This window comes from Pyrgilauda ruficollis, unplaced genomic scaffold, assembly GCF_017590135.1.
Source record: "Pyrgilauda ruficollis isolate IOZ18807 unplaced genomic scaffold, ASM1759013v1 scaffold36, whole genome shotgun sequence".
NCBI classification, from domain to species: domain Eukaryota; kingdom Metazoa; phylum Chordata; class Aves; order Passeriformes; family Passeridae; genus Pyrgilauda; species Pyrgilauda ruficollis.
This window is the reverse complement of record NW_024525045.1, coordinates 3,301,368-3,322,805: the sequence shown is the minus strand read 5'-3', so window position 1 is coordinate 3,322,805 and position 21,438 is coordinate 3,301,368. Positions and strand designations below refer to the sequence as shown.

The 21,438-nt window shown below is 37.8% G+C and overlaps 1 protein-coding gene across 12 annotated transcripts in view; it reads right to left on the bottom strand.

The window, feature by feature from the left end:
* Positions 1 to 21,438, bottom strand: part of TRIP12 (thyroid hormone receptor interactor 12) — a 78,109-nt gene that overhangs the window by 12,915 nt on the left and 43,756 nt on the right. For 9 of the 12 annotated variants that reach the window (XM_041475780.1, XM_041475778.1, XM_041475785.1 and 6 more), the window contains 27 exons: positions 20,498 to 20,603; positions 19,101 to 19,237; positions 18,105 to 18,188; positions 16,669 to 16,764; positions 15,539 to 15,687; positions 15,183 to 15,218; positions 15,003 to 15,098; positions 14,493 to 14,585; positions 14,192 to 14,353; positions 12,535 to 12,603; positions 12,256 to 12,421; positions 11,415 to 11,532; positions 11,118 to 11,274; positions 10,659 to 10,812; positions 9,807 to 10,035; positions 8,981 to 9,099; positions 8,171 to 8,378; positions 7,083 to 7,183; positions 6,792 to 6,966; positions 6,276 to 6,417; positions 5,237 to 5,428; positions 4,424 to 4,575; positions 2,485 to 2,657; positions 1,988 to 2,061; positions 1,672 to 1,871; positions 750 to 877; positions 314 to 465 (listed from right to left, as the gene is read on the bottom strand). In XM_041475780.1, coding sequence (XP_041331714.1) covers positions 314 to 465; positions 750 to 877; positions 1,672 to 1,871; positions 1,988 to 2,061; positions 2,485 to 2,657; positions 4,424 to 4,575; positions 5,237 to 5,428; positions 6,276 to 6,417; positions 6,792 to 6,966; positions 7,083 to 7,183; positions 8,171 to 8,378; positions 8,981 to 9,099; positions 9,807 to 10,035; positions 10,659 to 10,812; positions 11,118 to 11,274; positions 11,415 to 11,532; positions 12,256 to 12,421; positions 12,535 to 12,603; positions 14,192 to 14,353; positions 14,493 to 14,585; positions 15,003 to 15,098; positions 15,183 to 15,218; positions 15,539 to 15,687; positions 16,669 to 16,764; positions 18,105 to 18,188; positions 19,101 to 19,237; positions 20,498 to 20,603 — 3,668 coding nt within the window. The remainder of the gene's footprint in view (positions 1 to 313; positions 466 to 749; positions 878 to 1,671; positions 1,872 to 1,987; positions 2,062 to 2,484; positions 2,658 to 4,423; positions 4,576 to 5,236; positions 5,429 to 6,275; positions 6,418 to 6,791; positions 6,967 to 7,082; positions 7,184 to 8,170; positions 8,379 to 8,980; positions 9,100 to 9,806; positions 10,036 to 10,658; positions 10,813 to 11,117; positions 11,275 to 11,414; positions 11,533 to 12,255; positions 12,422 to 12,534; positions 12,604 to 14,191; positions 14,354 to 14,492; positions 14,586 to 15,002; positions 15,099 to 15,182; positions 15,219 to 15,538; positions 15,688 to 16,668; positions 16,765 to 18,104; positions 18,189 to 19,100; positions 19,238 to 20,497; positions 20,604 to 21,438) is intronic. The other 3 variants (XM_041475784.1, XM_041475790.1, XM_041475786.1) reach the window with 2 other exon arrangements.

Below are 21,438 nucleotides of genomic sequence, written 5' to 3'. Positions count from 1 at the left end.
TTTCACACATGAAAGAAGGACTGAGTAGATGTTCAGTACCAATCTCCTTTTCAGGAATAATGTTGGTCTTTGAACTTAAAGGGCAAAGCATGGATATTGTGTTCAAAACAGTATAAAGAAAATATGACTGACTGTAAGAATTTACAGCCTTCATCTTCTCAGAAGTTAGACAAACATGCAGGGGAAGATGGCAGTATTTGCATTTGTCTGTCTTCTTGAGGGGCAGTGGAGAGGGAGGAAAGGTTATTTAAAATGTTACAGATGGTTCTGTCCTGAACCAATATCAAAGTGATTTAAAAAGTGCTCTACTCACATCATACAAGTAATACCAGTATCGACTGATAGCATGTAGAACTCTCAAAAGAAGAATAACATCTAATGAGGGGTCTTCAAATGTTATATTTTCAGGTGGAGTAGATATGAGGTAAATTTCCAGAGGATTTAACACCGAAGGGCATACGCCATCTGGCAGGAAAAAACAACATCTTAGTAAAACAATTCAATTAGAATTTTTCCCAAGATTTAATTATTAGGAGCCTAGGCAGTATTAGTCATGGCATTCACTTAACTGCAACAGTTCAGGCAAACAACTCAATAAATATCTTACTTTTAATATACAGTTAAATATACATGCTTCCTATTTTTATACTATGTCTGCTTTAAAAGAAATACTATAGTGACAGTAAACACTGTGAAAGTTCTGAGAGGACTGAGAGGAAATGTAACATATAGCAAGGCACCACACTCACCATGCCACAACTCATCATGTTTTTTAGAATTTCTAGGGGAGGTTTTTGTGGGAGCAGTTTGTGCTCTTCCTCTTTTACCCCCAACACAGTCCTTATTACCATCTTCATCCTCTCGCACAGGTTTGTACCTAAAAAGTGAACAAGAGTTAAAAATATGTTTTAAAATGCTAACTTACAGGGAAATAAAAGCACTTTTAAAGGTGTTAGTTCTCAGATTTCCAGAACTTTATTTGAATGACAGTTAAAAGCAGAAAGATAAGAACACTGCACTAGGATATGATCCAGCCTCTGAATCAAGTATTTTACAGAGTAGAAAAAACAGGGACCCTTCAGCTCCATGAACTGCAAGGAGAGAAGGTGAATGTATAAGCAAAACCCAAAAGTGTTTGAGGTTAGAGTTAGGTTGGGTTTTGGCATTTTTTGGTTGCTGTCTTAGGCGTTTTTATTTGTCTGCTTTTTTCTTTAGCACATTTAAGTGTTCAAAAGAAAGAGACTGCTGAACATTAAAATGTTCAGCATAGTCATGTGTCAATGTTTCTTGCAAAGTATGGCCACAGAATACATTCATTTTCACAGCAATTAACTGGAAAAATTAGTATGAAGTCAACCATTAGCTGAATACTGCACATTCTCTACTGTTTGTGGTTAGTTATCTAACTAAGAATGGCTCCTCCCCATCTAGCAGGCATCATTGAAAATTCCCCATTTCTTGTTCACCAGCTTTACTCAGGAGCTAGAAAGAACATCAGGAGCTAGCAATGAATTCTTCCTAAGTTTTAAGTATCTCAAGCACATCAGGAAATTCAGAGCTCCACATTTTTCAAAGGAATAAAAAAGACTGACAGCTATATTCCAAATTTCTTGATGTATATACATTTAGTAAACTGGAGAAGTTGTGCCTGGACCTCTCTAGGCAACTTACCAAATGGTGTGTGTTTTTGTCCAAATCCCAGCTCTTCCCAGTGGGTTGCTTTCATCATCTGTAGACTCCCTCTCTTCCTCAGCTTGTAAACTGTACTGCCTCACTGCTTGGTACACAGTCATATTGTATGGCAGCAAGTGATCTCCAATGTAAAACTGCAATCTATGTCTCACATTCCCTGAATTTAAGAATTGAGCAGCCTGAAAAAAAAAGAAACACAACTATACAAGTTAGGAAACTTGTTGCATAGCTTTTCTTTAAGGCTCTCCCTACACTGCACCGCCCCCCCCTCCATACTCCCAGAGCAAAAGCTTACCAAAGATTCATCTATTTCTTCATCTGACCCATCATCATCACTATCTTCATCATCTTCTCTAACTCTTCCATAGCCTGAGGCAAGAGAGGACATTCTCATTTGCTTTTTTTCATTAAAAGGTAACAATGCTTTGTACTCTGACTGTTATAACTTCTAACACAGTTCCAAAATGTATCAGTCAAGAACAGTAAGATTCAGAACTGCTAGAACAAATTTCAGTATCAACACCTGGCATCAAAACTGCCAAGCTACAGCCAGTGTGACAGTAAAACAGCAATACTTCTGATAGTATTTTGACTGAACTCTTTACCACAGGAAACAGTTTGTCCCAGAAAAAGAAGATTCTTTACAGCTTTAATCTCCTCCCTTGTGAGCAAGGTATCCTCATAGGTACCTTCATTTGTCTTCAGCATAATCTTTACAGGGTTTTACAGACTCTACACTGACAGCAGGAACTATACCAAAAAGGAAAACACAAGTGACTGTGTAATAAATACCTCTAACTACAAGGTATCTTTCAATGGCTTGTACCAAAGCCAGAGGATCAATCTTCACAGGTCCACCTTTCCACTGTTTCACATTAGCACAGTCCGGATGTCTTTGCAGTTGGCATTTTAATTGATGTGTATTGAAGAATTTTAAAGCTTGGGATCCTCTGTTAAGAGAAAAACTCAAAATAATTTGTGAAAAAAGTTGCTACACAAAGAATCTAATAACCACAACTGCACTAAAAATGCAGTAAAATAGGCTTATACATGCATTTACAATTCTACTTGCTCAGAGTATTATTTATCTAAAATTAAGTGGATAAAAAATTTTCTTCTACAAGAAGAGCAGAATCCAAGTTAAACAAAATCTGGAAGCTACATGAATTGAGAGAAAGCCCAGCCTGAGGTCTGATTACAATATGGCCTATACTGACCATCTTTGAAATCTGAAGTAGTTCAGTGGTCAGCTGATGACACAGGAGATTTAGAGCTGTGCTTATGTACAGTGCAACAAGGATCAGAAACGGGCACAGAAAATGCAAGTATTCATTAAAATGGATTTTTTTTCAATAAGGACCCAAAGAGAAAACCTGAAATCTCCTCTGTTTTTCTCTTGCCAAGAATAGTTTATACATGCATTCTACCTCACCAAACTATCAATACTCAAGCTAGCTGGTTTTATACAACAAGCCTCTTATTTTGGGCTGCTTCTATTTCCAGGTGCTAGTAAAAGACTACCAAAACTTAATGCTTCAAAATCCTCATTGACATAATCCACAGTAAAACTTGCAGTCAAACAATGCTACAGCACTCTGGCTTCTCGTGTTTCATTTTCTATCAAAAAGAACAGCAGGATTTGCTTCTATGATTAGCAGCTTTTTAATTTTGGTAGTTATCCCACTTTTTACAAAAAATAATATAGTTACGGAAGCATTCTGAGATTACAGATCACATACTATTTGCAAAAGCCAGTATAGAGACACTAATTTCTTCTAGTAAGAATTCTGTGTGCTGCATTAATTCCCACTGATTTTAAGTTTCACAAAAAACAAGTACTGAATTTTAATGTTAGTTAGATTAATGCTATAGTGTGAGGCTCCAATACATAAAATTAAATGGATGTTGTGTCACCATTAATGAAAAAAAACCTCTCCACACTACCTTACTACCTGAGACATAGAAGACCTTTGGCATTTCTAACTTTAAAGAAAGAGTTTTCAAAAATTAATTTTCAATGCTCCTCCTCTCATGTTGAGCTTTCAGCCAGCACCAAAAAATACTTTTAAAACTTACGCACAACTGTACTAAAAGAAATTCACTGTTATATAATAAATAAAAACTAGTGTTGATTTACTGAAGTATAGAAAAGACCTTGTAGAAACAGGTCTTTATTCATTCAGATTTGTTACTTAAAAAACAACTACCAAGCTGGATTCGAAATTTATTCTGTATCTGAAGACTCAGGGTAGGCCTACAGCTATTTTAAACTCCATTCACAGCCAAGACTTATCACCTAATCCACTATCATGCTAGAGAACAGAACCTAGATGAATAACAAAGTTGAGCACCATAGTACACTCTCTGCAATTTAATTACTCTGCTAAAAAACATGAGTGTCCAAGAAATAGATTGTTTCTTTCCAGTGTTTGTTACGTGGGGACAAGGAAGACATTTGTATTTTTAAAGGGTAAACTTTGAGATTGCATTTAAAGTTTATCTATCACCCCCAATTTAAGTGAGACAAGTTTCAAGATGGCAAGCAAACATTTAGTAAAATATTCCATCTTCCACTGACTAAAAAACACCAACTGTGTCATTGCTTTTGTCTTTAACAGGGTCAGAGGTTTCCATTACCTCCTGTTGTAATTGTATTTCTACTTGTTGCTTGAAACAAGTTTTAGAAAACAAAAGCTTCCAACAAAACTGTTACCTGAGCATTAATCCTTACCTGCTCCCTGTTCCATTTCCACTAGGGAAGTCATGCACTTTAACAGGAAACTGTTCCATCTGACTGAGGCAGTTGTTCATTTTATGGACTAATGCCAACAAAGGTGCATTTTCTAATGGCTCTAATCTTCCAAGGGGCTCTTCTCCAGGAAGCTGAAATATAGTCCAGTCTTTAGTTACCTGCTTGAATTAAAACATCCTAAACACTTTATACCATAATTACGAATCCCTGCTCTCACTGAAAGTAGCAACAGTATCAGGATGAGTAAATGACAGAAGTTTATGAAAGACCTGTTTCAAAGAAGGAAATCTTCTCTCCTGGTTTCAACTGAATAGCCCAACAGATTTTAAGCATTCACCCTTAACTATGAACAAGCTTTTTGGACGTTTTAGTTATCTGCTTTCCTCTCTTCCACTTCAAATTTCTTTCTTTAAAAACAGAACACTAGCTTCTTGCAGTATTTAGTCCTAAGTGATAATATTACTATCAAAATTCTTTCCATAACTACTTCATAAAAGACAGAAACAACTTCTACACTGTTCAAGACTCAGACAATTGGCCATTTTGGCATTTTTTCCACTGCTGTGTGCAACTTTCTCTAATTACACGTTGTTCAAAAAAGGTCATGACCTACAAAGACACTGAACAAAGTGAAAGTTGCAGCGTTATACAACTTAGACATAAACAAAACATTCTTTCTGTATTCCACCTTTAAGATAAGGTCAACATAGAACCTCTCAGATGGGTTTTTGAGAAAGAAAATTTGAGAGAAAAACAACTAAGAAGGCCAAAAAAATAAACAAGAAAACTTACCGGAGAAGAAAAAAATACATGAAGAAATCTTTTCAATCTGATATCCCTGCTAACAGCATCTTTTTCACTTTTAGATGTCAAATAGAGCAGCAGTTGTTTAACAAACCCACTATGCTGGATTTCAAATGAGGAGACGTCAGATTCCGAGACAATGCTACGGATTTCTACAAGGCACTCTGTTCCACCATCCACCTGAAAAATATGAAGAGTGTTTTACTACCCAGGTATTACAGGCTTAAGGAAATGCTAGCTTTCTTTCTACTGCATGGAACACCTCTAAAGGGCAGGGGGAAAAAAAGGGAAGTCTGCAATGTACAGTAACTCAATACAAGCAGCAATGAAGGACAAATAATCTGAGCATAAGCATGTCCCTGTTCAAGGGGAGACATTACTGGCAACATCTACGTTTTCTCTTTGAGAGAAGCACAAGGTCTCATTTCCATCTTACGCAAGGTAAAGATCAGTTCCAAGCAGGGGTGCTTTCTGTTTGGAAAAAAAACCACACTAACAAAACCCTAACAACTCAGATTGCTGTATGTTTTATGTGACATCTGAGTGGGAGAGAGGAGGTGGGAAAGTTTCATATTTTAATGATTGCTCAGATCAAAGCACAGAACACAGCTCAGCTCTTGTACTGGTTTAGAAGTTACATGTTTGGACCACCTATCAAGGACCACTGAAAAAAAGAACTGTCTGAAAAGCAAGGCTGAAGTTCTTGACATGCTACCACATTTACCCCAATCCATACCTCTTCTACCATTTTAACAAAATGCTTCTTCCCTCTCCTTCTCCCCCAGTCTCAAATTTCTTACTACAAACGGTATTGTTCTTTAAGAATAAAGTTGATCCCTGACACTTAACCGCAGAACTTTTGAATGTGAAATGCTATGCAAATGACACACTGCTAGGACTGGTCTTTTATCATGAAGTGGTGTGTCAGAGCGTACACGCTCATTCTAAAAAATTACTCCAAGTCATAATGACTCATAAGGCAAGAAATGACTGCCCCCCCTCTGTAAGTAAGTTTGCCACTTCTAACCTGGAGGTTGAGTTGTTCAGTTGCAGTGCAAAGTCTCTGTAATACATTTAGTGCAGGATTGCTTCCATCCATGTTTTCAGAACTAAAGTAATGTTCTACAAATTTATGAGCTTGCTCCTTAATCCAGCCCTTGATTTTTTCTCTGTAAAGAAGCACACAAAAATAATTTAGCCACACTTAGCATTCGCATACACCAATATTACAAGTAAATACAGCCTCAGTATTACTTTTTCCGTCTTAAACAGCAGCCACAGAAAACCCTTTGCTTTTACTCCAACACCATCAAGTACTTTTCTCTACAGATCACTTCTTGCATTGTTTTTCTCAGTTCTCCAATCTTTCCCCACCATGCAACTTTAAACTATTCAGATGTTAATCTCTCTACCTTGATTTCTTTCCCAGAATTTTTTCAACTGTGGTTAAGCTCCAACTTCCTTGTAGGTGCTACCTAATCACCTGATCATAGTCAACTTCATGTTACAAGTACTGTGATTTTTTTTTTGTGTGTGTGTGTACCTGTTATTGGAAATGGTATCCTTGGAAGCAGCCCTTGCAAGACCACTTACTCCTGCTGTTCGTGCTGGTTCAATATTATTACTGTTGGACTGTGTGCTTAATCTTCCCCATGTTTTAGGATTTAAACTTGCCAAGAAAGATGATTTAGGAGACTGCGTAGTTGTAGGGCTTTTAGCTGGAGGAAGTAAAGACAAAATTTAAGAGAATCAAGAGGTTTATCACAGCTCTTTCTGCAGTTTATAAGCTTACTTTAAAAGGAGATAAAAGTATCATATATTCAGAATTATTTACCTTGATTGTCTACTTTGTCATCATCTCTTGGAGGGGAGTATTTTGGTCTCCTTGGCCCTCGTTTTGGCAGTCTCTTTCTCTTTAGAACATCACTCAGTCGTCTGTCCAAATTTAAAAATAAACTTACTTATTTCCACCCACAAATATATACTCATGCACATCCCCCCCCTCAGTTTAAGATGCATCTGCCAACTACTTCCTTGAGAATTAAAGAAGAGGTTCCATCCCATAACAGGGATATTCACTAACTCCATTCAGAGAGAGTTTTGCTAGCTGCCATCTTTCTGTTATGAGCAGCCAAATACAGCCAGAAGTGACACTAAATAGAATTTCTCGTGATTTTCATGCTTGAATTTGTGTAACCATTTGTTCATCCATTTATTTGAATAGACTTGAAATGAAAAAAAAAATTCCACACATCTCTACTGAATAAACGCCAACCAACATTGGATATTTGACATGCCTCCCCTACAAAAGCACAGAAAACACTTCTTCAACAATTTTTGGCATTTCTACTCATCAATCATTACACTTCACAAGTTCACATATTTCAATTCTTGTTTAAAGTGACAAATACTTGACCTTTAAAGTAAGAGAAAACTAGTAATTTATTCCTACACTGTATTTTAATTCTACAAGTGTTCAAAATTATTGCCTTCCAACAAAACTTAAGGATAATTTATTTTTTCTCCAGTCTCCAGCAGACAGAAACCATGCCCCACAGCTCTGAAAGAATCACTGTCCTCAACAGTTAGATGAGACTACAAGCTGTTGCTCTTGACAGTCTCCCAAAACAGAAAATTATTTAATATAAATAATTATGACCTAGCTGTCAGGTCACTGCTTTTTTTCCTCTTTTAAACATTTAATATAAAATGAATCAAAACTACCCATTGAAAAATTCAACACCACTTCAATTTAGTTCTTTAGAGGAAAACACCACAGCGAAATGCAGATGATAATGTGGGCAGCTCATGTTACCCTAGACAATCTCTTAAAAAATAAGGTAAATAAAACCCAAAATTCCAAAACAAGAAAGCACCAAAACCAGAATGCAGATTACTCTTCAGGAAGTGCACTTAACTTACCCCTGTGGGCTCAGATCCAAGGAATCCTCCCGGCTGTGCTGCAAGCTGGGAGAGCCCAAATCTGCAGCTGCGTTGCTGGCAGCAGTGGCTGTCCCAGTGCTTATGGTTGTAGTGGTTCCCAGCGTTCCTGATCCATTAGTGCAGACTTTTGGGGGGCTTGTTAGCAAAGCCTCAGACTCTGCCAAGTTTTTCACTTGGTGCATCACCCCTTGGAGAAAGAAGAGATCTTTGTTTGGTGGGTTGGTCTGGGACAGGGGGAGAGGAGGGGGTGGTAGAGATGTGGTGGCAGGAACAAAGGTGTTTGAAAATGTAGAACTGAGTGTTACTTGAACCTCTGCTTTGACTATGGCAGTATCTGCTCACCCCACCCATCAATACTAAGCTTTAAAAACAGTTCAATCTTTTCTTCAAAAAGTTAACCTACATAGTTTAAAAATAAAAAATTAGAGCAGTATGAACAGCAGCTAAAGAAATCCCAAGTGCAAACACTAGTACAAAGACTTCCTGCCAAACATTCATCCATTTTCTCCACGAAGACTTCCCATGTAATTTCCATGAGCCATCTTCAGCCTAAGTGAGTTCACTAGTATCTAGTAAGCCTGTACAAACTTGCTTCAGATTCTGAAAACACAAGCTTGCTTCCTCCAGAGTCTGGGCCAGCTCCTCCCTAGTAGTATGAAGACATCTTGCACAGGACCTCCTTTATTATTCAATAACAATATTCAATTTTTACAGCTTGGGAAAAGTGGACACACATTTTTAAAATACTACATAAAGAGGTGAAGAAAACAAAAAGAAACCATGATTTACCTTCTCTTCTGAAGTAAACACTAAAAATGTCAGGTAACTTCTGCATTAAAATCTCTGCCATCTGCAGGGCTCCAACTACTATCTTAAGGTCTTGACTCGACAGCATGGAGGCAATATGACTAAAACAGATAATTTATTAGAGTTAGCTTTGTGAGTTTTTGGCTGAGTTTTTCTTTTTAAATCAAGTCAATTCATCTTGCATACACAGCACTGGAGACTGAAAGCAAACAAATTTCACAGTGCTTTATAAAAGCTACCAATAAAAGCACTGCAACAGTTCTCTTCCTACCTGTATCACTTTTACCAAGTTTTAACATGGCATAAAGGAGACAGTCTTTTATAAACACTGTGTTCTGGAACTCAGTACTGTCTCTGAAAAACTATGGTTTATTTTCCAGTTGCATCCTCAGATGGCCAACTTTACATGTAACATGTAGGACAGGTTTCATGAATAAAACTTACCAGTTGAATGCTATCAGTGTCTGTTACTGTTCGCATTGTATTACCTCAAAAGTTATCTTGCCCTCAGAATTTCATAGGCAAGTTTTAGAAATCAAAAAACCAATAAAGGATAATATTTGACACTTCTAGTACACACAGCCAGAGGCCACCTAAGTTTCTAGTAAGAATGTCTAGCATTGGCAACTACTGCAAAATCTATGATGCAAAAAACAGCCTGCAGAGCTGGCAGCCTCAGCTTTTGGAAAATATGTAAGACTTTTAAAGTATCATTTTTTCCCCTGAAAAAGATGATTCAAAAAAAGTAATCACAAGTTTGAGCTGTAAGCTCAAAATTAGTTTCATTCGCAGCAGTTAAAGAACCTACCTTGAAACAGCATGGTTTTTCAGCACATCCTTCAGAAGTTCAGCATCAGCAAAATAAATTATCCTAAGAATTGCTCTAAGGCACTTGTGTCTAACAGCAGGTCCAGCTGAAGAACTATATACTTCATAAAGAACACCAAACAGTGTTTTGATAAAGGATTTTGCCAGTTCTGGGTCCTCTTTCATTAATTGTGCTCGAGCATCATCCTTCTTCAATTCCGAATGTCCACCTGTGAGAAAGTGCACAACGAATCACTGGACAGACCTTTGCACCTCTGCTCTGATGATTACTTTTTTTTGTTAAAACTGATTCAATTCAGTGCACAACGAATCACTGGACAGACCTTTGCACGTCTGCTCTGATGATTACTTTATTTTGTTAAAACTGATTCAATTCAGCTAACAAATTGAGAAAATAAAATTCAAGAACCAGAAGTCAAAGCGAGTATGAAGGTGCAAAACCTCCTCTTTTTCAAGGAGTTTAATCTTTTTTTCTTCAGTTTTATTATGTATTTCTGCATAACAGTAAGAAGCCCTCAGAGAGTCTTCCTTAAATAAGAGTTGTATGAACAGAACTGTTTCAGAAATCAAGCCAGGAACACCCCCAATTCCCTCCCAGTTCAATACATTTTCAGGTCCCAGGAGGAACTTACATGTTAAAACACATATCACACATATCAATAGTACGAGTTTTGTTATGAAATTTCTACCTTCATATAAATCAGAACAGTTTGATGTTCCACAGAAGCCATAAGAAATTTATTAGTTAAGAATAAATTTACACATTTGCTGCACAACCCAGCATATATTAGCCACAGCTAGAGAGCCCAGGTGTCTCCTGGGCTGTACTTACTAGTGTTTGTACTGGCTAAAGGGTTTGGTTTTCGCTGAATGGCACGAGCTGTTCCAGTATCCTCATTTATTTGCTGCATAGAGTTAAAATCAATAGTATAGACACGCCCCAGCGTAGACAGGCTTATCTCATCCTCACCAACCTGATGAGCTGCCTAAAATCAAGGAAGAATTTCAAGTTAAGAAATCCCTAACAAACAGAAAACTACATGAAAAGTGAGGAGAGGGGTAACACAGTAGGAAAAACAGTGACAGAAATTAAGTAAGAACAGCAAGTAAGTGATTTGGTATGGATGAACACCAAAACAGTGCAATATTACAGCAGGATGTTTGAGGAAACTTGTGTTTCTTACTCAGAAAGATCGAGTGGTATTTTTAAAGACAGAGAAAGCACTCAATTCCCTATACAACCGCACGCAGATTTGAAAAGCATCACCACACAAATGTGTGGAATTACTACCTCTATTATTCGACTATCAATCCTGTTATAGGGATGCCAGAGACCCCTGTCATCTCGCCATTGCCATATTGCACCATCTGTATTTTGTGCATTTCCTTTCTTTAGCATAGTATCAACAGCAAAGATTCCCTCTTTTGGCAGGCAAGGCATCAGTTCACTGTAAAGAACATTAAAACAGTATTTTACTAGAAGTATACAATCAAGGCCATCTAAGCTGAAAACTGTTTGCCTTATTTTAGTGAAGTTAAGGATTTTTATATACAAACCACACCTAAAACCTAGGACTGCAAGACTTACCAAATAAGAGAAGTAAGTTCATAAAGTTCTTGAGGACTTCGTGGAACAAGGTCAATTTGTTCTTGACAGCTCCCATTTGAGGCTCCACAAAGGAGGAAGTGAAGCGTTTCTGCAATATCTATAAAAAATTATTATTCATGAGACTGACTGCCTGCATCAGATATGGATTCCATTTTCTGTTGGACACTACACAGAAGAGACAGTTACTGCCCAAAGCAAAAAGAGTGGACCACAGGACAAAAGTGTTTCTTTGAACACTAAGAAATGTGTTTCTTCTCAGGTCTGGGGTTTGTGGCTTTTTTGGGTTTGTGTTTTTTTCCTTTAAGGGACAACTGCGGGAGAAATACCACTCAATGTACAAGACACAGAAGAAAACAGGGAAAGATACAGGGAAAGATACAGAAAGGCAGCTGAAGGGGTCAGTCAAAATTTGTGAGATGGAACAAAGAAAACAAGTGACAACTAAGACAGCTCTACAGCAGTTACATTTGTTCATGTTTTCCCCTAGAAGAAGTACTTGAAGCACATAGTTCCCCCACATGGTAACAACTAAGAAGAGAATTATTCAGCTCATGTTAGAAGAAGAGTAGTTTATGCAGCCAATACAGACTCAAAATTAAGTGAGCACTGCAATGACAACAGCTAGAACTAGGAAAAAGGATAAAAACCCATCTGGATAAAAGTGTTCAACAAGTTTAACTCAACTTTTTATCCCAGGGCAAATACAGTAAGAGAAAAACTGAAAAAACTGAGTATATATAATCAAGTGCACAGAGTTCCACACGGACTGTAAGCATTAACGTGAACAGGCCCCCTAGAACACGGAAGAGTAAGAACTCACTTTGCTTCATAAGCTGGACTGCAAGTGTGGGGCAGTTGGAGCACATCAGGGAGAACATGCGCACCACCATGATGAACATTCCTGAGCTCAGGATAGGAGGTGTCACGACCAAGAGCTGCTGGATATTTGTTAGCAAGTCCTTGGAAGCAACCTGCTGCAGCAAGTTCTTCAAGGAGGGAACAACAAAATGGGAAACATTAGTCCTTGAAAGGTGAGTCCTCAAGAGAAACAGGGTGGGTGGAGAAAAAAGCAGAAATGTACCCCCATCCACACTCTTACCTCTTCATGCTGGAAATTGTCCACTAGCCGTGCAAAACACAGACAGGTGCTTTCAACAGACTTTTTGTCCTGTTATAAAAAAGTTTTCTTTAATTTGAAATATTTTAACTTGCATTAGAACATGCTATCATTTTGAGGCATTCATAAAAACTTCTCCAAAAGGGCCAGTATAATCACTTTACAGAACATTACAGCACTCACTTTTAAACTCACTGACAGTCTAAACTGACCTCCTGATACAGCTGTGCTTCCTACATATTCCTTGGGAAACACCCCCCCCCTTGCAACTCAAATACCTTTAGGGACCTTTAGAGATTAATAAATTGATCTCTAATAGTCCTTCTGGATTCTGAAAGGAAGAAACAATAGGGAAAAGCTGAAGTAAGCAGGAGTGAACACTACTACTATTCTACAGACTACATGAAGCCTGATTTTCATATTATGCAGCACAGACAACACAGCAAATTCAAAGACACAAGTAAAGACTGCCCTGAAAATAGCTCTGGTTAAAAGTTCAATGAAATGCTCAAAAAAGTCACCTGAACATAATAAAACACTAACTGTAAGGGTAGCTGAGCACTGGAAGAGGCTAGCCTGAGAGATTAAGTCTCCATCCTTGAGGATACTTAAAAAACAGAAATAAAGGTCATCTGGACATGCTCCTGGGCAATCTGCTCTAGCTCAACTTGCAGGGGAACTAGGACTAGGTAACAGGGCTCTCTTCCAACCTCAACTATTCTGTTAAGAGCTAACTCAAGATTTTTTTCCAGGAAATTTCCACTTCAAAATTTCTTGAAATCTTACTTTGGTGGGTTGTAGCTTCTCTTCAGAGATCAGGATCAGTACTTGTCCCTACTACTGGTGAGAATGGTGCTTCCTGTTTCTAGAGTACAATCTAAAGCTGTCATTTGGCTTCTTAGAAGCTGCCTCAAAGATTCAAGCAGTCTTTCAGCAAGACGATGTAGGCAAAATTAAGAACAGCACAAGAATACATAAAACCATTACCTGGAAGCTTCCAGTTAGTTGCATTTGTTAATAAACAAAATATTTCTCCTTTTTAATCTTTTTAACAGGGATCTGCCACCAAGCAGATCACCAAAACTCTCTTTTGGTGCACCAGTTATTGTAAGTGCTCATTTACAAACACAGCAGCACTGCAGGATATGTAGCCCTTAGGAGCCCCTTGATTTCAGATTCATCACTTCAAACTATTGCACAAAAGCAGGAACTTTTTTAAAATGCCATAAAGTCCCCCAAAAAGTTAAAGCACAAAAAACCCACAAAAATTGAAACAGAGGGTGTTCTGATTTAAAGTGGGAGAGAACCTTGCAACCCATCTGTTAAAAAAAAAAATAAAACCAGTAATGCTACTGGACTTCCTCTTACTGATGCCCTTGCTCTTACAAGGACTACAAAACCATTACTTATGTTTTGAGTTAAAGTATCTATTAGTCTTGTTTTCTAAAATGTCACATTTACAGAACCACAAAAGATCTGTATGTACATTGGTATATCACAACCTGACAGTACAGAAACTTGAAGTCAATTATCATCTTGCAAATGCAAGTAATACACAGCAAAGAACCAGGTATCTGGACACATCTTTAAACTGCTTTCAGATCAAAATCAAAATATTCCATTTTTTTAAACTTCTTACCTGATGGGTTAACCTTTGTGTTAGCAGTGGCAAAGAGTCTGCCACAAAGTGAAACTCATCAGGTGTTATACTCTGGCAGCAGTTGGCAGCGATAGCTAGTGCATTTCTTTGTGCATTTATACTGAAGAATTCCAGATACAGCAAGCAATCTGCCAACCCACCCTATAACAAAACAAACAAACATTTTCACTCTCAGTACTGCTGAAGTCACAGAAAGCTGTTTTCTTATTTCATCTTCACAGAAGATCACCAAGATGTAGAGCAGGCAGAGGCAAACCTGCCTTGTTTTGGTTGTACTTACTGCCTGCAGAATGGCTTTACTGTGCCTGCGTGACAGCATTTCCAGGGCTGTAAGTGCCTGCTCTGCCACATCAATGCACTGGATAACTTGCAGCTACAAGAAAACAAAAAAGCTGGTATATCAACTTCTAAACCGATTTTCAAAAATAATCATCTTGATTAACACTCAGACATACAGCCCCTACTAAGACACGTATGCTAATGAAGCCAGCTCTGACCAAGCCTGACAGTCTAAGGCTACCTCAGCCATGGAGCTACTCCAAGGGTCAACAGCTCATTTATTTACACATTTTGTATGTTTGTAACACCAACCCAACAAAGTTCTGAGTAAAGGAGAGAGCACTTTTCAGTAAGGGTGGGAGCAAAGATTAAGCTTTAGAAGCTTCTCATGCACTTTATACTATCTTGTAAGCCACTAAAAGAAGCCACTACCTTAATGGCATTTCCTAAAGTTAAAACAAACTATATAATCCACTCATGCTGTTTGATTACTGTTTTGATTTCATTTTACCTTTTCCAAGAAGACAGGAATCGCGTCTACCACTACAGCAGATGATCTGGGAAGTGCTTCCATCATGTATGTTAAGGCCCGACATGCATGATTCATCTATTAAATATAAAGATATTTGATTTTAAGTTCAGATAACATCTTAATATTTCAAAAGCTTCTTAAATATTACAAACTACTTACAATGTCAAAGTTGTGCTCCATCTGCAGCAGTGTTATCTGTTTAAAAAAAAAAAAGTAGTGTTTGTGTAAAAAAATGTATCTAGATATCATCATAAAAAGGGTACAAATCACTACTGTAGCTTTTGACTCAGGATTGTGAATGTTAGTAAGAATTCTAAAAGAACCACTGCCTATTCTTGAGCTATTAAAAATTAATAGGACTATCAAAATTGAGCAAAACATCCTCTCAAGACCAAATAGTAAGATAGATACACACACACACTAAGGAGACAATATAAATAGTGATGATTTAAATTAATCAAGACATTGAGTGAAATAATATATCCTCCAACAGAAATCTGAGATTAAATCTTTACCAAAGCTGGTACAACACTCTTGACTGGAAATCCTCCTAATGTTTCTTCATTTCCCATAACCAACAGCTGGCACATCTCAATCACTGCCTGTAGTTGCTGACTTTCATCAGTAGCTTGGAGACCTTGTAAAAGCTGTTGAGCTTTAGAACCTAGATATCCAGGAAAAAATTTAGGAAAAAAGGTATTAGAAAATGTTCAAGGGAACTGTTATGCTATACTTCTGCCAGAGTGGAAGACCAGAGATAGTTTGTTTTCCTCTGTATTTGTAGTTTCATTTCCTTTCCCTGTCACAGAAAGGGGGAATAGGAAAGGGAGACAAAATCTCACTCTTGGCTGCCTTTCCAGTGCAGACTGGTCAGCACAGGGAGTCCGCCACACTGCTCAGCACAGCCATCTTGTCAACCTACAGCAGGTGCCAGAACCCAAACCATCCCAACCTTTGTGCAGCAAAGGACTTTGCAACACCCCCCAGTTAATACAGCACATGGAGCACCCATGAGACCCCATCCTCTTCTTGGCATGCAGTGTAACAGGCTGCCTCTGGCTCTCCTGGGAAGCCAGACTTGGACTGGAAGGTGCACATCTCATCCAGCTGCATAGCGCAGACCTGGTGCAACAAGTCTAAGGACCCACGTTCTCTCTGACACAACATCTGAAGGAAATCCATTCTGTCCAAAACCTAAAACACTTTTGAAACTAAAACCAATGTAACTTGGAACTGACATCTACTAGTTGTTTTAAAGCTAGCTTAAGCATTTGTTTAAAGCTAGCAAAAAACCCACGGGGGTTGGAGAGGTCTTTTGTTAAGCAGCCCATCATGCAAAAGAAAAAGATAAGGAAGGGGTGAAAAGGCAAGAACCCTCCCTTCCCCACCTAGGAGGGAACATTAAGATGCCCCAAAAAAGAAAAGCAAAGAAATACAGCTAAGGCAAAATTTTCTTCCTTAAAGGAAGACAAGCAAATTAAAATTGTTGACAAGTGGTCTAGCACTATCAAGACATACAAGTCTCCAACATGTAAAATACTATATTAAACTATGAAGCTAATACAAATATTAGATTTACTATTGGCTGAATTCTACTAGTCTGGAAGTGGAAAGAATTAAGTCAAATTAGACAAACTTTGCTTACTAGCTCCACTTCCAATTGTCCTGTGGAAGAGCTGCGACATCCGAGGACCAAGAGGGCCAAACAGGTGAGGAGGAAGACCCCTAGCCTCTAATAGAGCTAAAAGCAAACAGAGGATAACAGCCATTGTCAAAGCTTCTATGTATATTTTTAAAAGCTTAAATTCCGTGATGTTATCATTTAAGACTACTAGAATGTTGATACTTTTAAGAGTTAGGATTAGATGATTGCAGCTACCTCGATTTTGAAAAAACACCAAAAAGATGACCTTAAAGGAACAAGTAGCTAATTTTTGTGTTAGAGCAGTATGGTCCTTTGCAAAGTCACCCACTGAGTTTGCATAGCTGTGTATTTCACAAAAGTCATCTCATCTATTAAACTGCTATAAGCCTAGAGCCAGAGCAGTAGATACATCAGGCTGTAATTTCAAATCTGAACTGAAACTACACAGGATAGGTTAAGCTTATCTTCATGTTTTCAGGACCTGCAGGCACTACTACTCTGAAAAAAATGACACTGAAAAACAGGTTCAACAGCTTTATTTGCTGAGGAGGAGAGGGAAGAACTCTGGTAAATATTAGCGGGTTTCTTTTTTGATTGATTTTCAACACTTTACAGTACTGTTACTTAAGCTAAACTAAGTAGGTGATTCTGATTTTTATTGCAGCAACCATGACTACTGCTGATAATAAAAAATAATTAATAGTGAAAACCAATTTAGCCCAATGTTTCTAATGCATAGCTATACTTACTGATAACTATAAGCAAGTGAACTGATACTGACAGCACTCCCACATTAAATATACAGATCAACAAAAACCTGTCATTTGCAAGGGAGATCACGATCTCAGGACTCCCTGCAATGTAGTAGCAAAATCATTAGACCAGTTGCAGGACATGCATACTGAGTTTATACCTGTCATACTCTCTGGTTTTGAGAGACCAGGCTCCTTTAGCCCAAGCACAAAGCAAGCATTTTAAGAACATTCAGACTTTTTTTGGTCAAAGCTTGGAGCAACATGGGTATCAATGACAAGCACAAAAAAAAAAATGTTATCCAGAAGCAGAGGCAGAGTATAGTAGGCCTAACCTACCCTCCAAACTTAAAACATGCTTGCAAAGAATATTTTCATATTTGAGCTTACACACTTAATAGGACTGAGTTCTCAGTTCTCTCCCCCCCACCTCCTCCTAGAAAATCATCAGTAGTAGGGTATTACACACCACTTAAATGAATAAAGACACTATCCCACCCCCCCCCTCCAGACTCCTTGCATCTTTTCTGAATTAAGGCTTGTAAATCCTTACTTCAGAATTACTGTGAGCAGAAACACATTCAGACAATGAAACAAAATACAGCCTTCCCACTTGAATGCCGTACAGAATTTGTGTAGGTATGGTTATTTATAGACTAACAACCAAAAAGGTAAATTTTGTACCTTGTAGTCTTCCCATCTCAGAATCATCTGACTCACTTTCTCCAGAAGTTGTCATACCTACAGCTCCAGCAACAGAACTAGAAGCTAAAGGAACAAGAAGAGATTAATACAAGTTACAGCATCTTTAAAGCCACAAAACTCACTTCCAAAAAAGCTCCACCATCAAAAGCACACTCTGCATTTAGTGCTTCCACCAGCAAACTCCTGTAAAAGTTTCAGTTTAAAACAGAGGACTAGTACTTTCCAAAAGCTGAACAGAAGGGCTTTATCAACACAAGATAATGAAAAACAAATACAACTTAGTCCATAAAATTAAGTTTCAGACAGATTTACCTGTATCCTTAATAAATTCATACCTTTCTTAATTGAGTATTATGCTATACTTAGTTTCCATTAATACTTTCTGTACTGATATAGCCACCTTTAAGCATAGAATGTTTAGTATTTTATACCATTCAGCATAATTACTGAATAGTTCTTTTGAACTCACTAATTAGGACCAGATGATAAAATTATCATCTAACAGAACTGTGCAACTAACAGTATTCAACTGGTCACAAATTTCTCCAGTACACACATGCTTGCAATTTCAACAAAAAAATCTGTAAAATATTTGAGTAGTTTTAACAGTGCTTTTACAGGTAATGCATGCCTTCTGTATTCTGAAGTTTGATGTCTTTTCAGCTGATGATATTTATGCAGCACCAGCCGAAGTTACTTTTTTTAAAAGTAGCAGAAGTTTAAAAGCTAACATCTGGATTACTGGACATAGTTTGGATATTACAAAAAAGCATAACTGAATCATGTACCAAATCACAAAAAAAAAAAAAAATCATACTTGAATGTAAGGATCCCTCTGACTCATAAACCTTCCAGCACTACTTATCAGCTTCAACAATTTGTCTTCAGACCTTAATCCATTTAACTATTTTTAAATGCAAAGAATTTTATACTAGCAACTATGCTAAAAATTCTTCACTTGGAATTCCTTTTTACCTGCAGCTCCCTGGGGAGGCTCATCTGTCCGTGCAGCTGAAGAGTTAACTCCATCCTGGTTGTTGTCAGGATCAGCCATCTTCTCCTGTCGGCGAGCTTCAGCTGCTCCTCTTTTGCCCAGGCCAGAGCCTCGCCGACTAAAGGTTCAAAAAACAAAGTTTCAGACCTTGTGAACTAAGATAACAGATTTATTAATGTAAGTCTACTAAAGATTACATGATGTTTACGTACATCACTGCCACAACATTGCACAAATGAGCAATTTGTGGAAGAATCAATCTTCATAAAATTATCCAACCCTTCTGTACACGCCCTGCCCTGCAACATGGCAGTGATTTGTTTACACTAAGGCATTACAGACAGGTCCTTACATTAAACATTTCAAGACCAGGCAGTCTACTAAAATATGACAGGGAAAATGAGCAAGCTAAAAGTGACTGTTAGTTATAAATCATATACACATTTGAGAAGGCCAATGATTGAGTAATCATCTTCAGAGGAAGTTCTGAACTATTGAAAGTAAGAAGAGGACTCTGACATTCAACTTGGTTTTCAGAGTCAGAACAAGTTTGAGACGATAAGCCCATTTAGATTTGCAGTTTTTAAACACTACATCCTTCATCACTAGAAATACACTTGCCTTCAAAGTAAACAGTCAAATTCAAATACATACTTGACAACAAAATCAAGACTTCAGAAGTGTTTTTTTAATAGTGTGGAAGAGGGAAAAGAGGATGTGCTAGAAGTACTAAGCACTCTAGGCATAAGAACAAAAATAAAGCTTGCTAAGTCTTCCTACATCTAGTCCCACAATATATGCAACTACAAAAGTTTATTGCATCACAGGATATATTAACTCTCCCCTCCCATTTAATCTACCAGCTGTTGAAAATTACTAATTCAGGACTACTTCTCCCCCTACTTCTACTACCAACAAGTACATTATTAAGTACTTAGATGCAGTTCAGACAAAACTGCTGACAAGCTGAGTCAGCTTAACAGTGTACCCTAATAAAACTGACTCCTGTGTGGTACCATGAAGTCTTATTTTTCAAAACAATTATCTATTTCACTATTCATGACAGGCAGTAGTTAAGCACTACAGTCTGTCTTCTTAAAGACCTTTCTAAGGACAGGTTTACTGAAGTTTGTGATACTGGCTTTGGCTGTTTCTCTTCCTCCACCTCCACAGCTGAGGGACTTACTGGAAGTCTGATGGTGACAAATTCTATGTGCTATCCATAACACCAATGTACAGAGCAATCCAGCAGGCCTGAAAAGCTACAGCTACTTTTACAACAGCCAAGTCAGAGACAGCCAAGGCCAACTGTCATGCACGGAAACGACATGAACACCAATTCACTGTAGTAATCAAGTTTCATTTCTCTAAGTTTTACCTGGTGCTAGCACAGGAGCCCGTGGTCTTTTGCCGTGTGCTCCGCCGTAAACTGGGGAGCTCAGCAGGTGGTGATTCACTGCGCTTCTTTGTAGATTTTCTTAGACCTATGCAATATGTAAAGAATTGAGAGTAAATCAGTCTTTAAACACACAGCAGTTCTACAAAGAAATTAAACTTTTGTGTACAGGAAACCTCCATGTAGAAGAACAGCTTGTACATGAGAAACACAATAACTCAGCTTACATTGAACTGTTATACCAGTAAAAGAAAGGTTCAAAAATTTACTTTTATTCATTGCCTTAGGTAATACTAAACTCCAAGTTTTTATGTAGGCACCTTTTACTAAAATATATACTACAGCTATAGATCATCTGTCTGATGCTAAACAGGTATCATATTATGGGATACAAGTGTATTATTTCTACATTCCAACAATTAAAAGATACTTTAGCCTTATACAGAAAAAAAAAATTATATATTTCAAGAGGGAAGGCAGTAGTGGTTGCAATCTCAAATTTTAGTCAGTTTTATTCACACTAATCTGGCTTAAAAATAACTGTCTTCAATCAGAACCATGCTCTCGCCAGGAGTCAAGCACTGTCAGTGCTGAGACCTATCATCCCACGCATTATTTGTATTCCTATTTCAACTACAGCCTTCAGCCCCTCTTACTGTCATAAGGCCATCCTTGATGTAAATAAGCAAGCACATCCTTACAACTTTGGAAAAGGAGTTCCGGTGTTTAATTTACAAGCATTTTCACTGTTGAAAACTGAACCAATTGATAACAATTTGCTCTAGGTGACAAAGCCATTGTTCTGGTAACATCCCACCACAGAATCAGGTTAAACACACAAAAACCCCATGCAATATAACATTTTCAGATGATTCTTAGCAGGCTTACAATCAGGTTGAAATATCCAATGGCAGCTTCCAAAG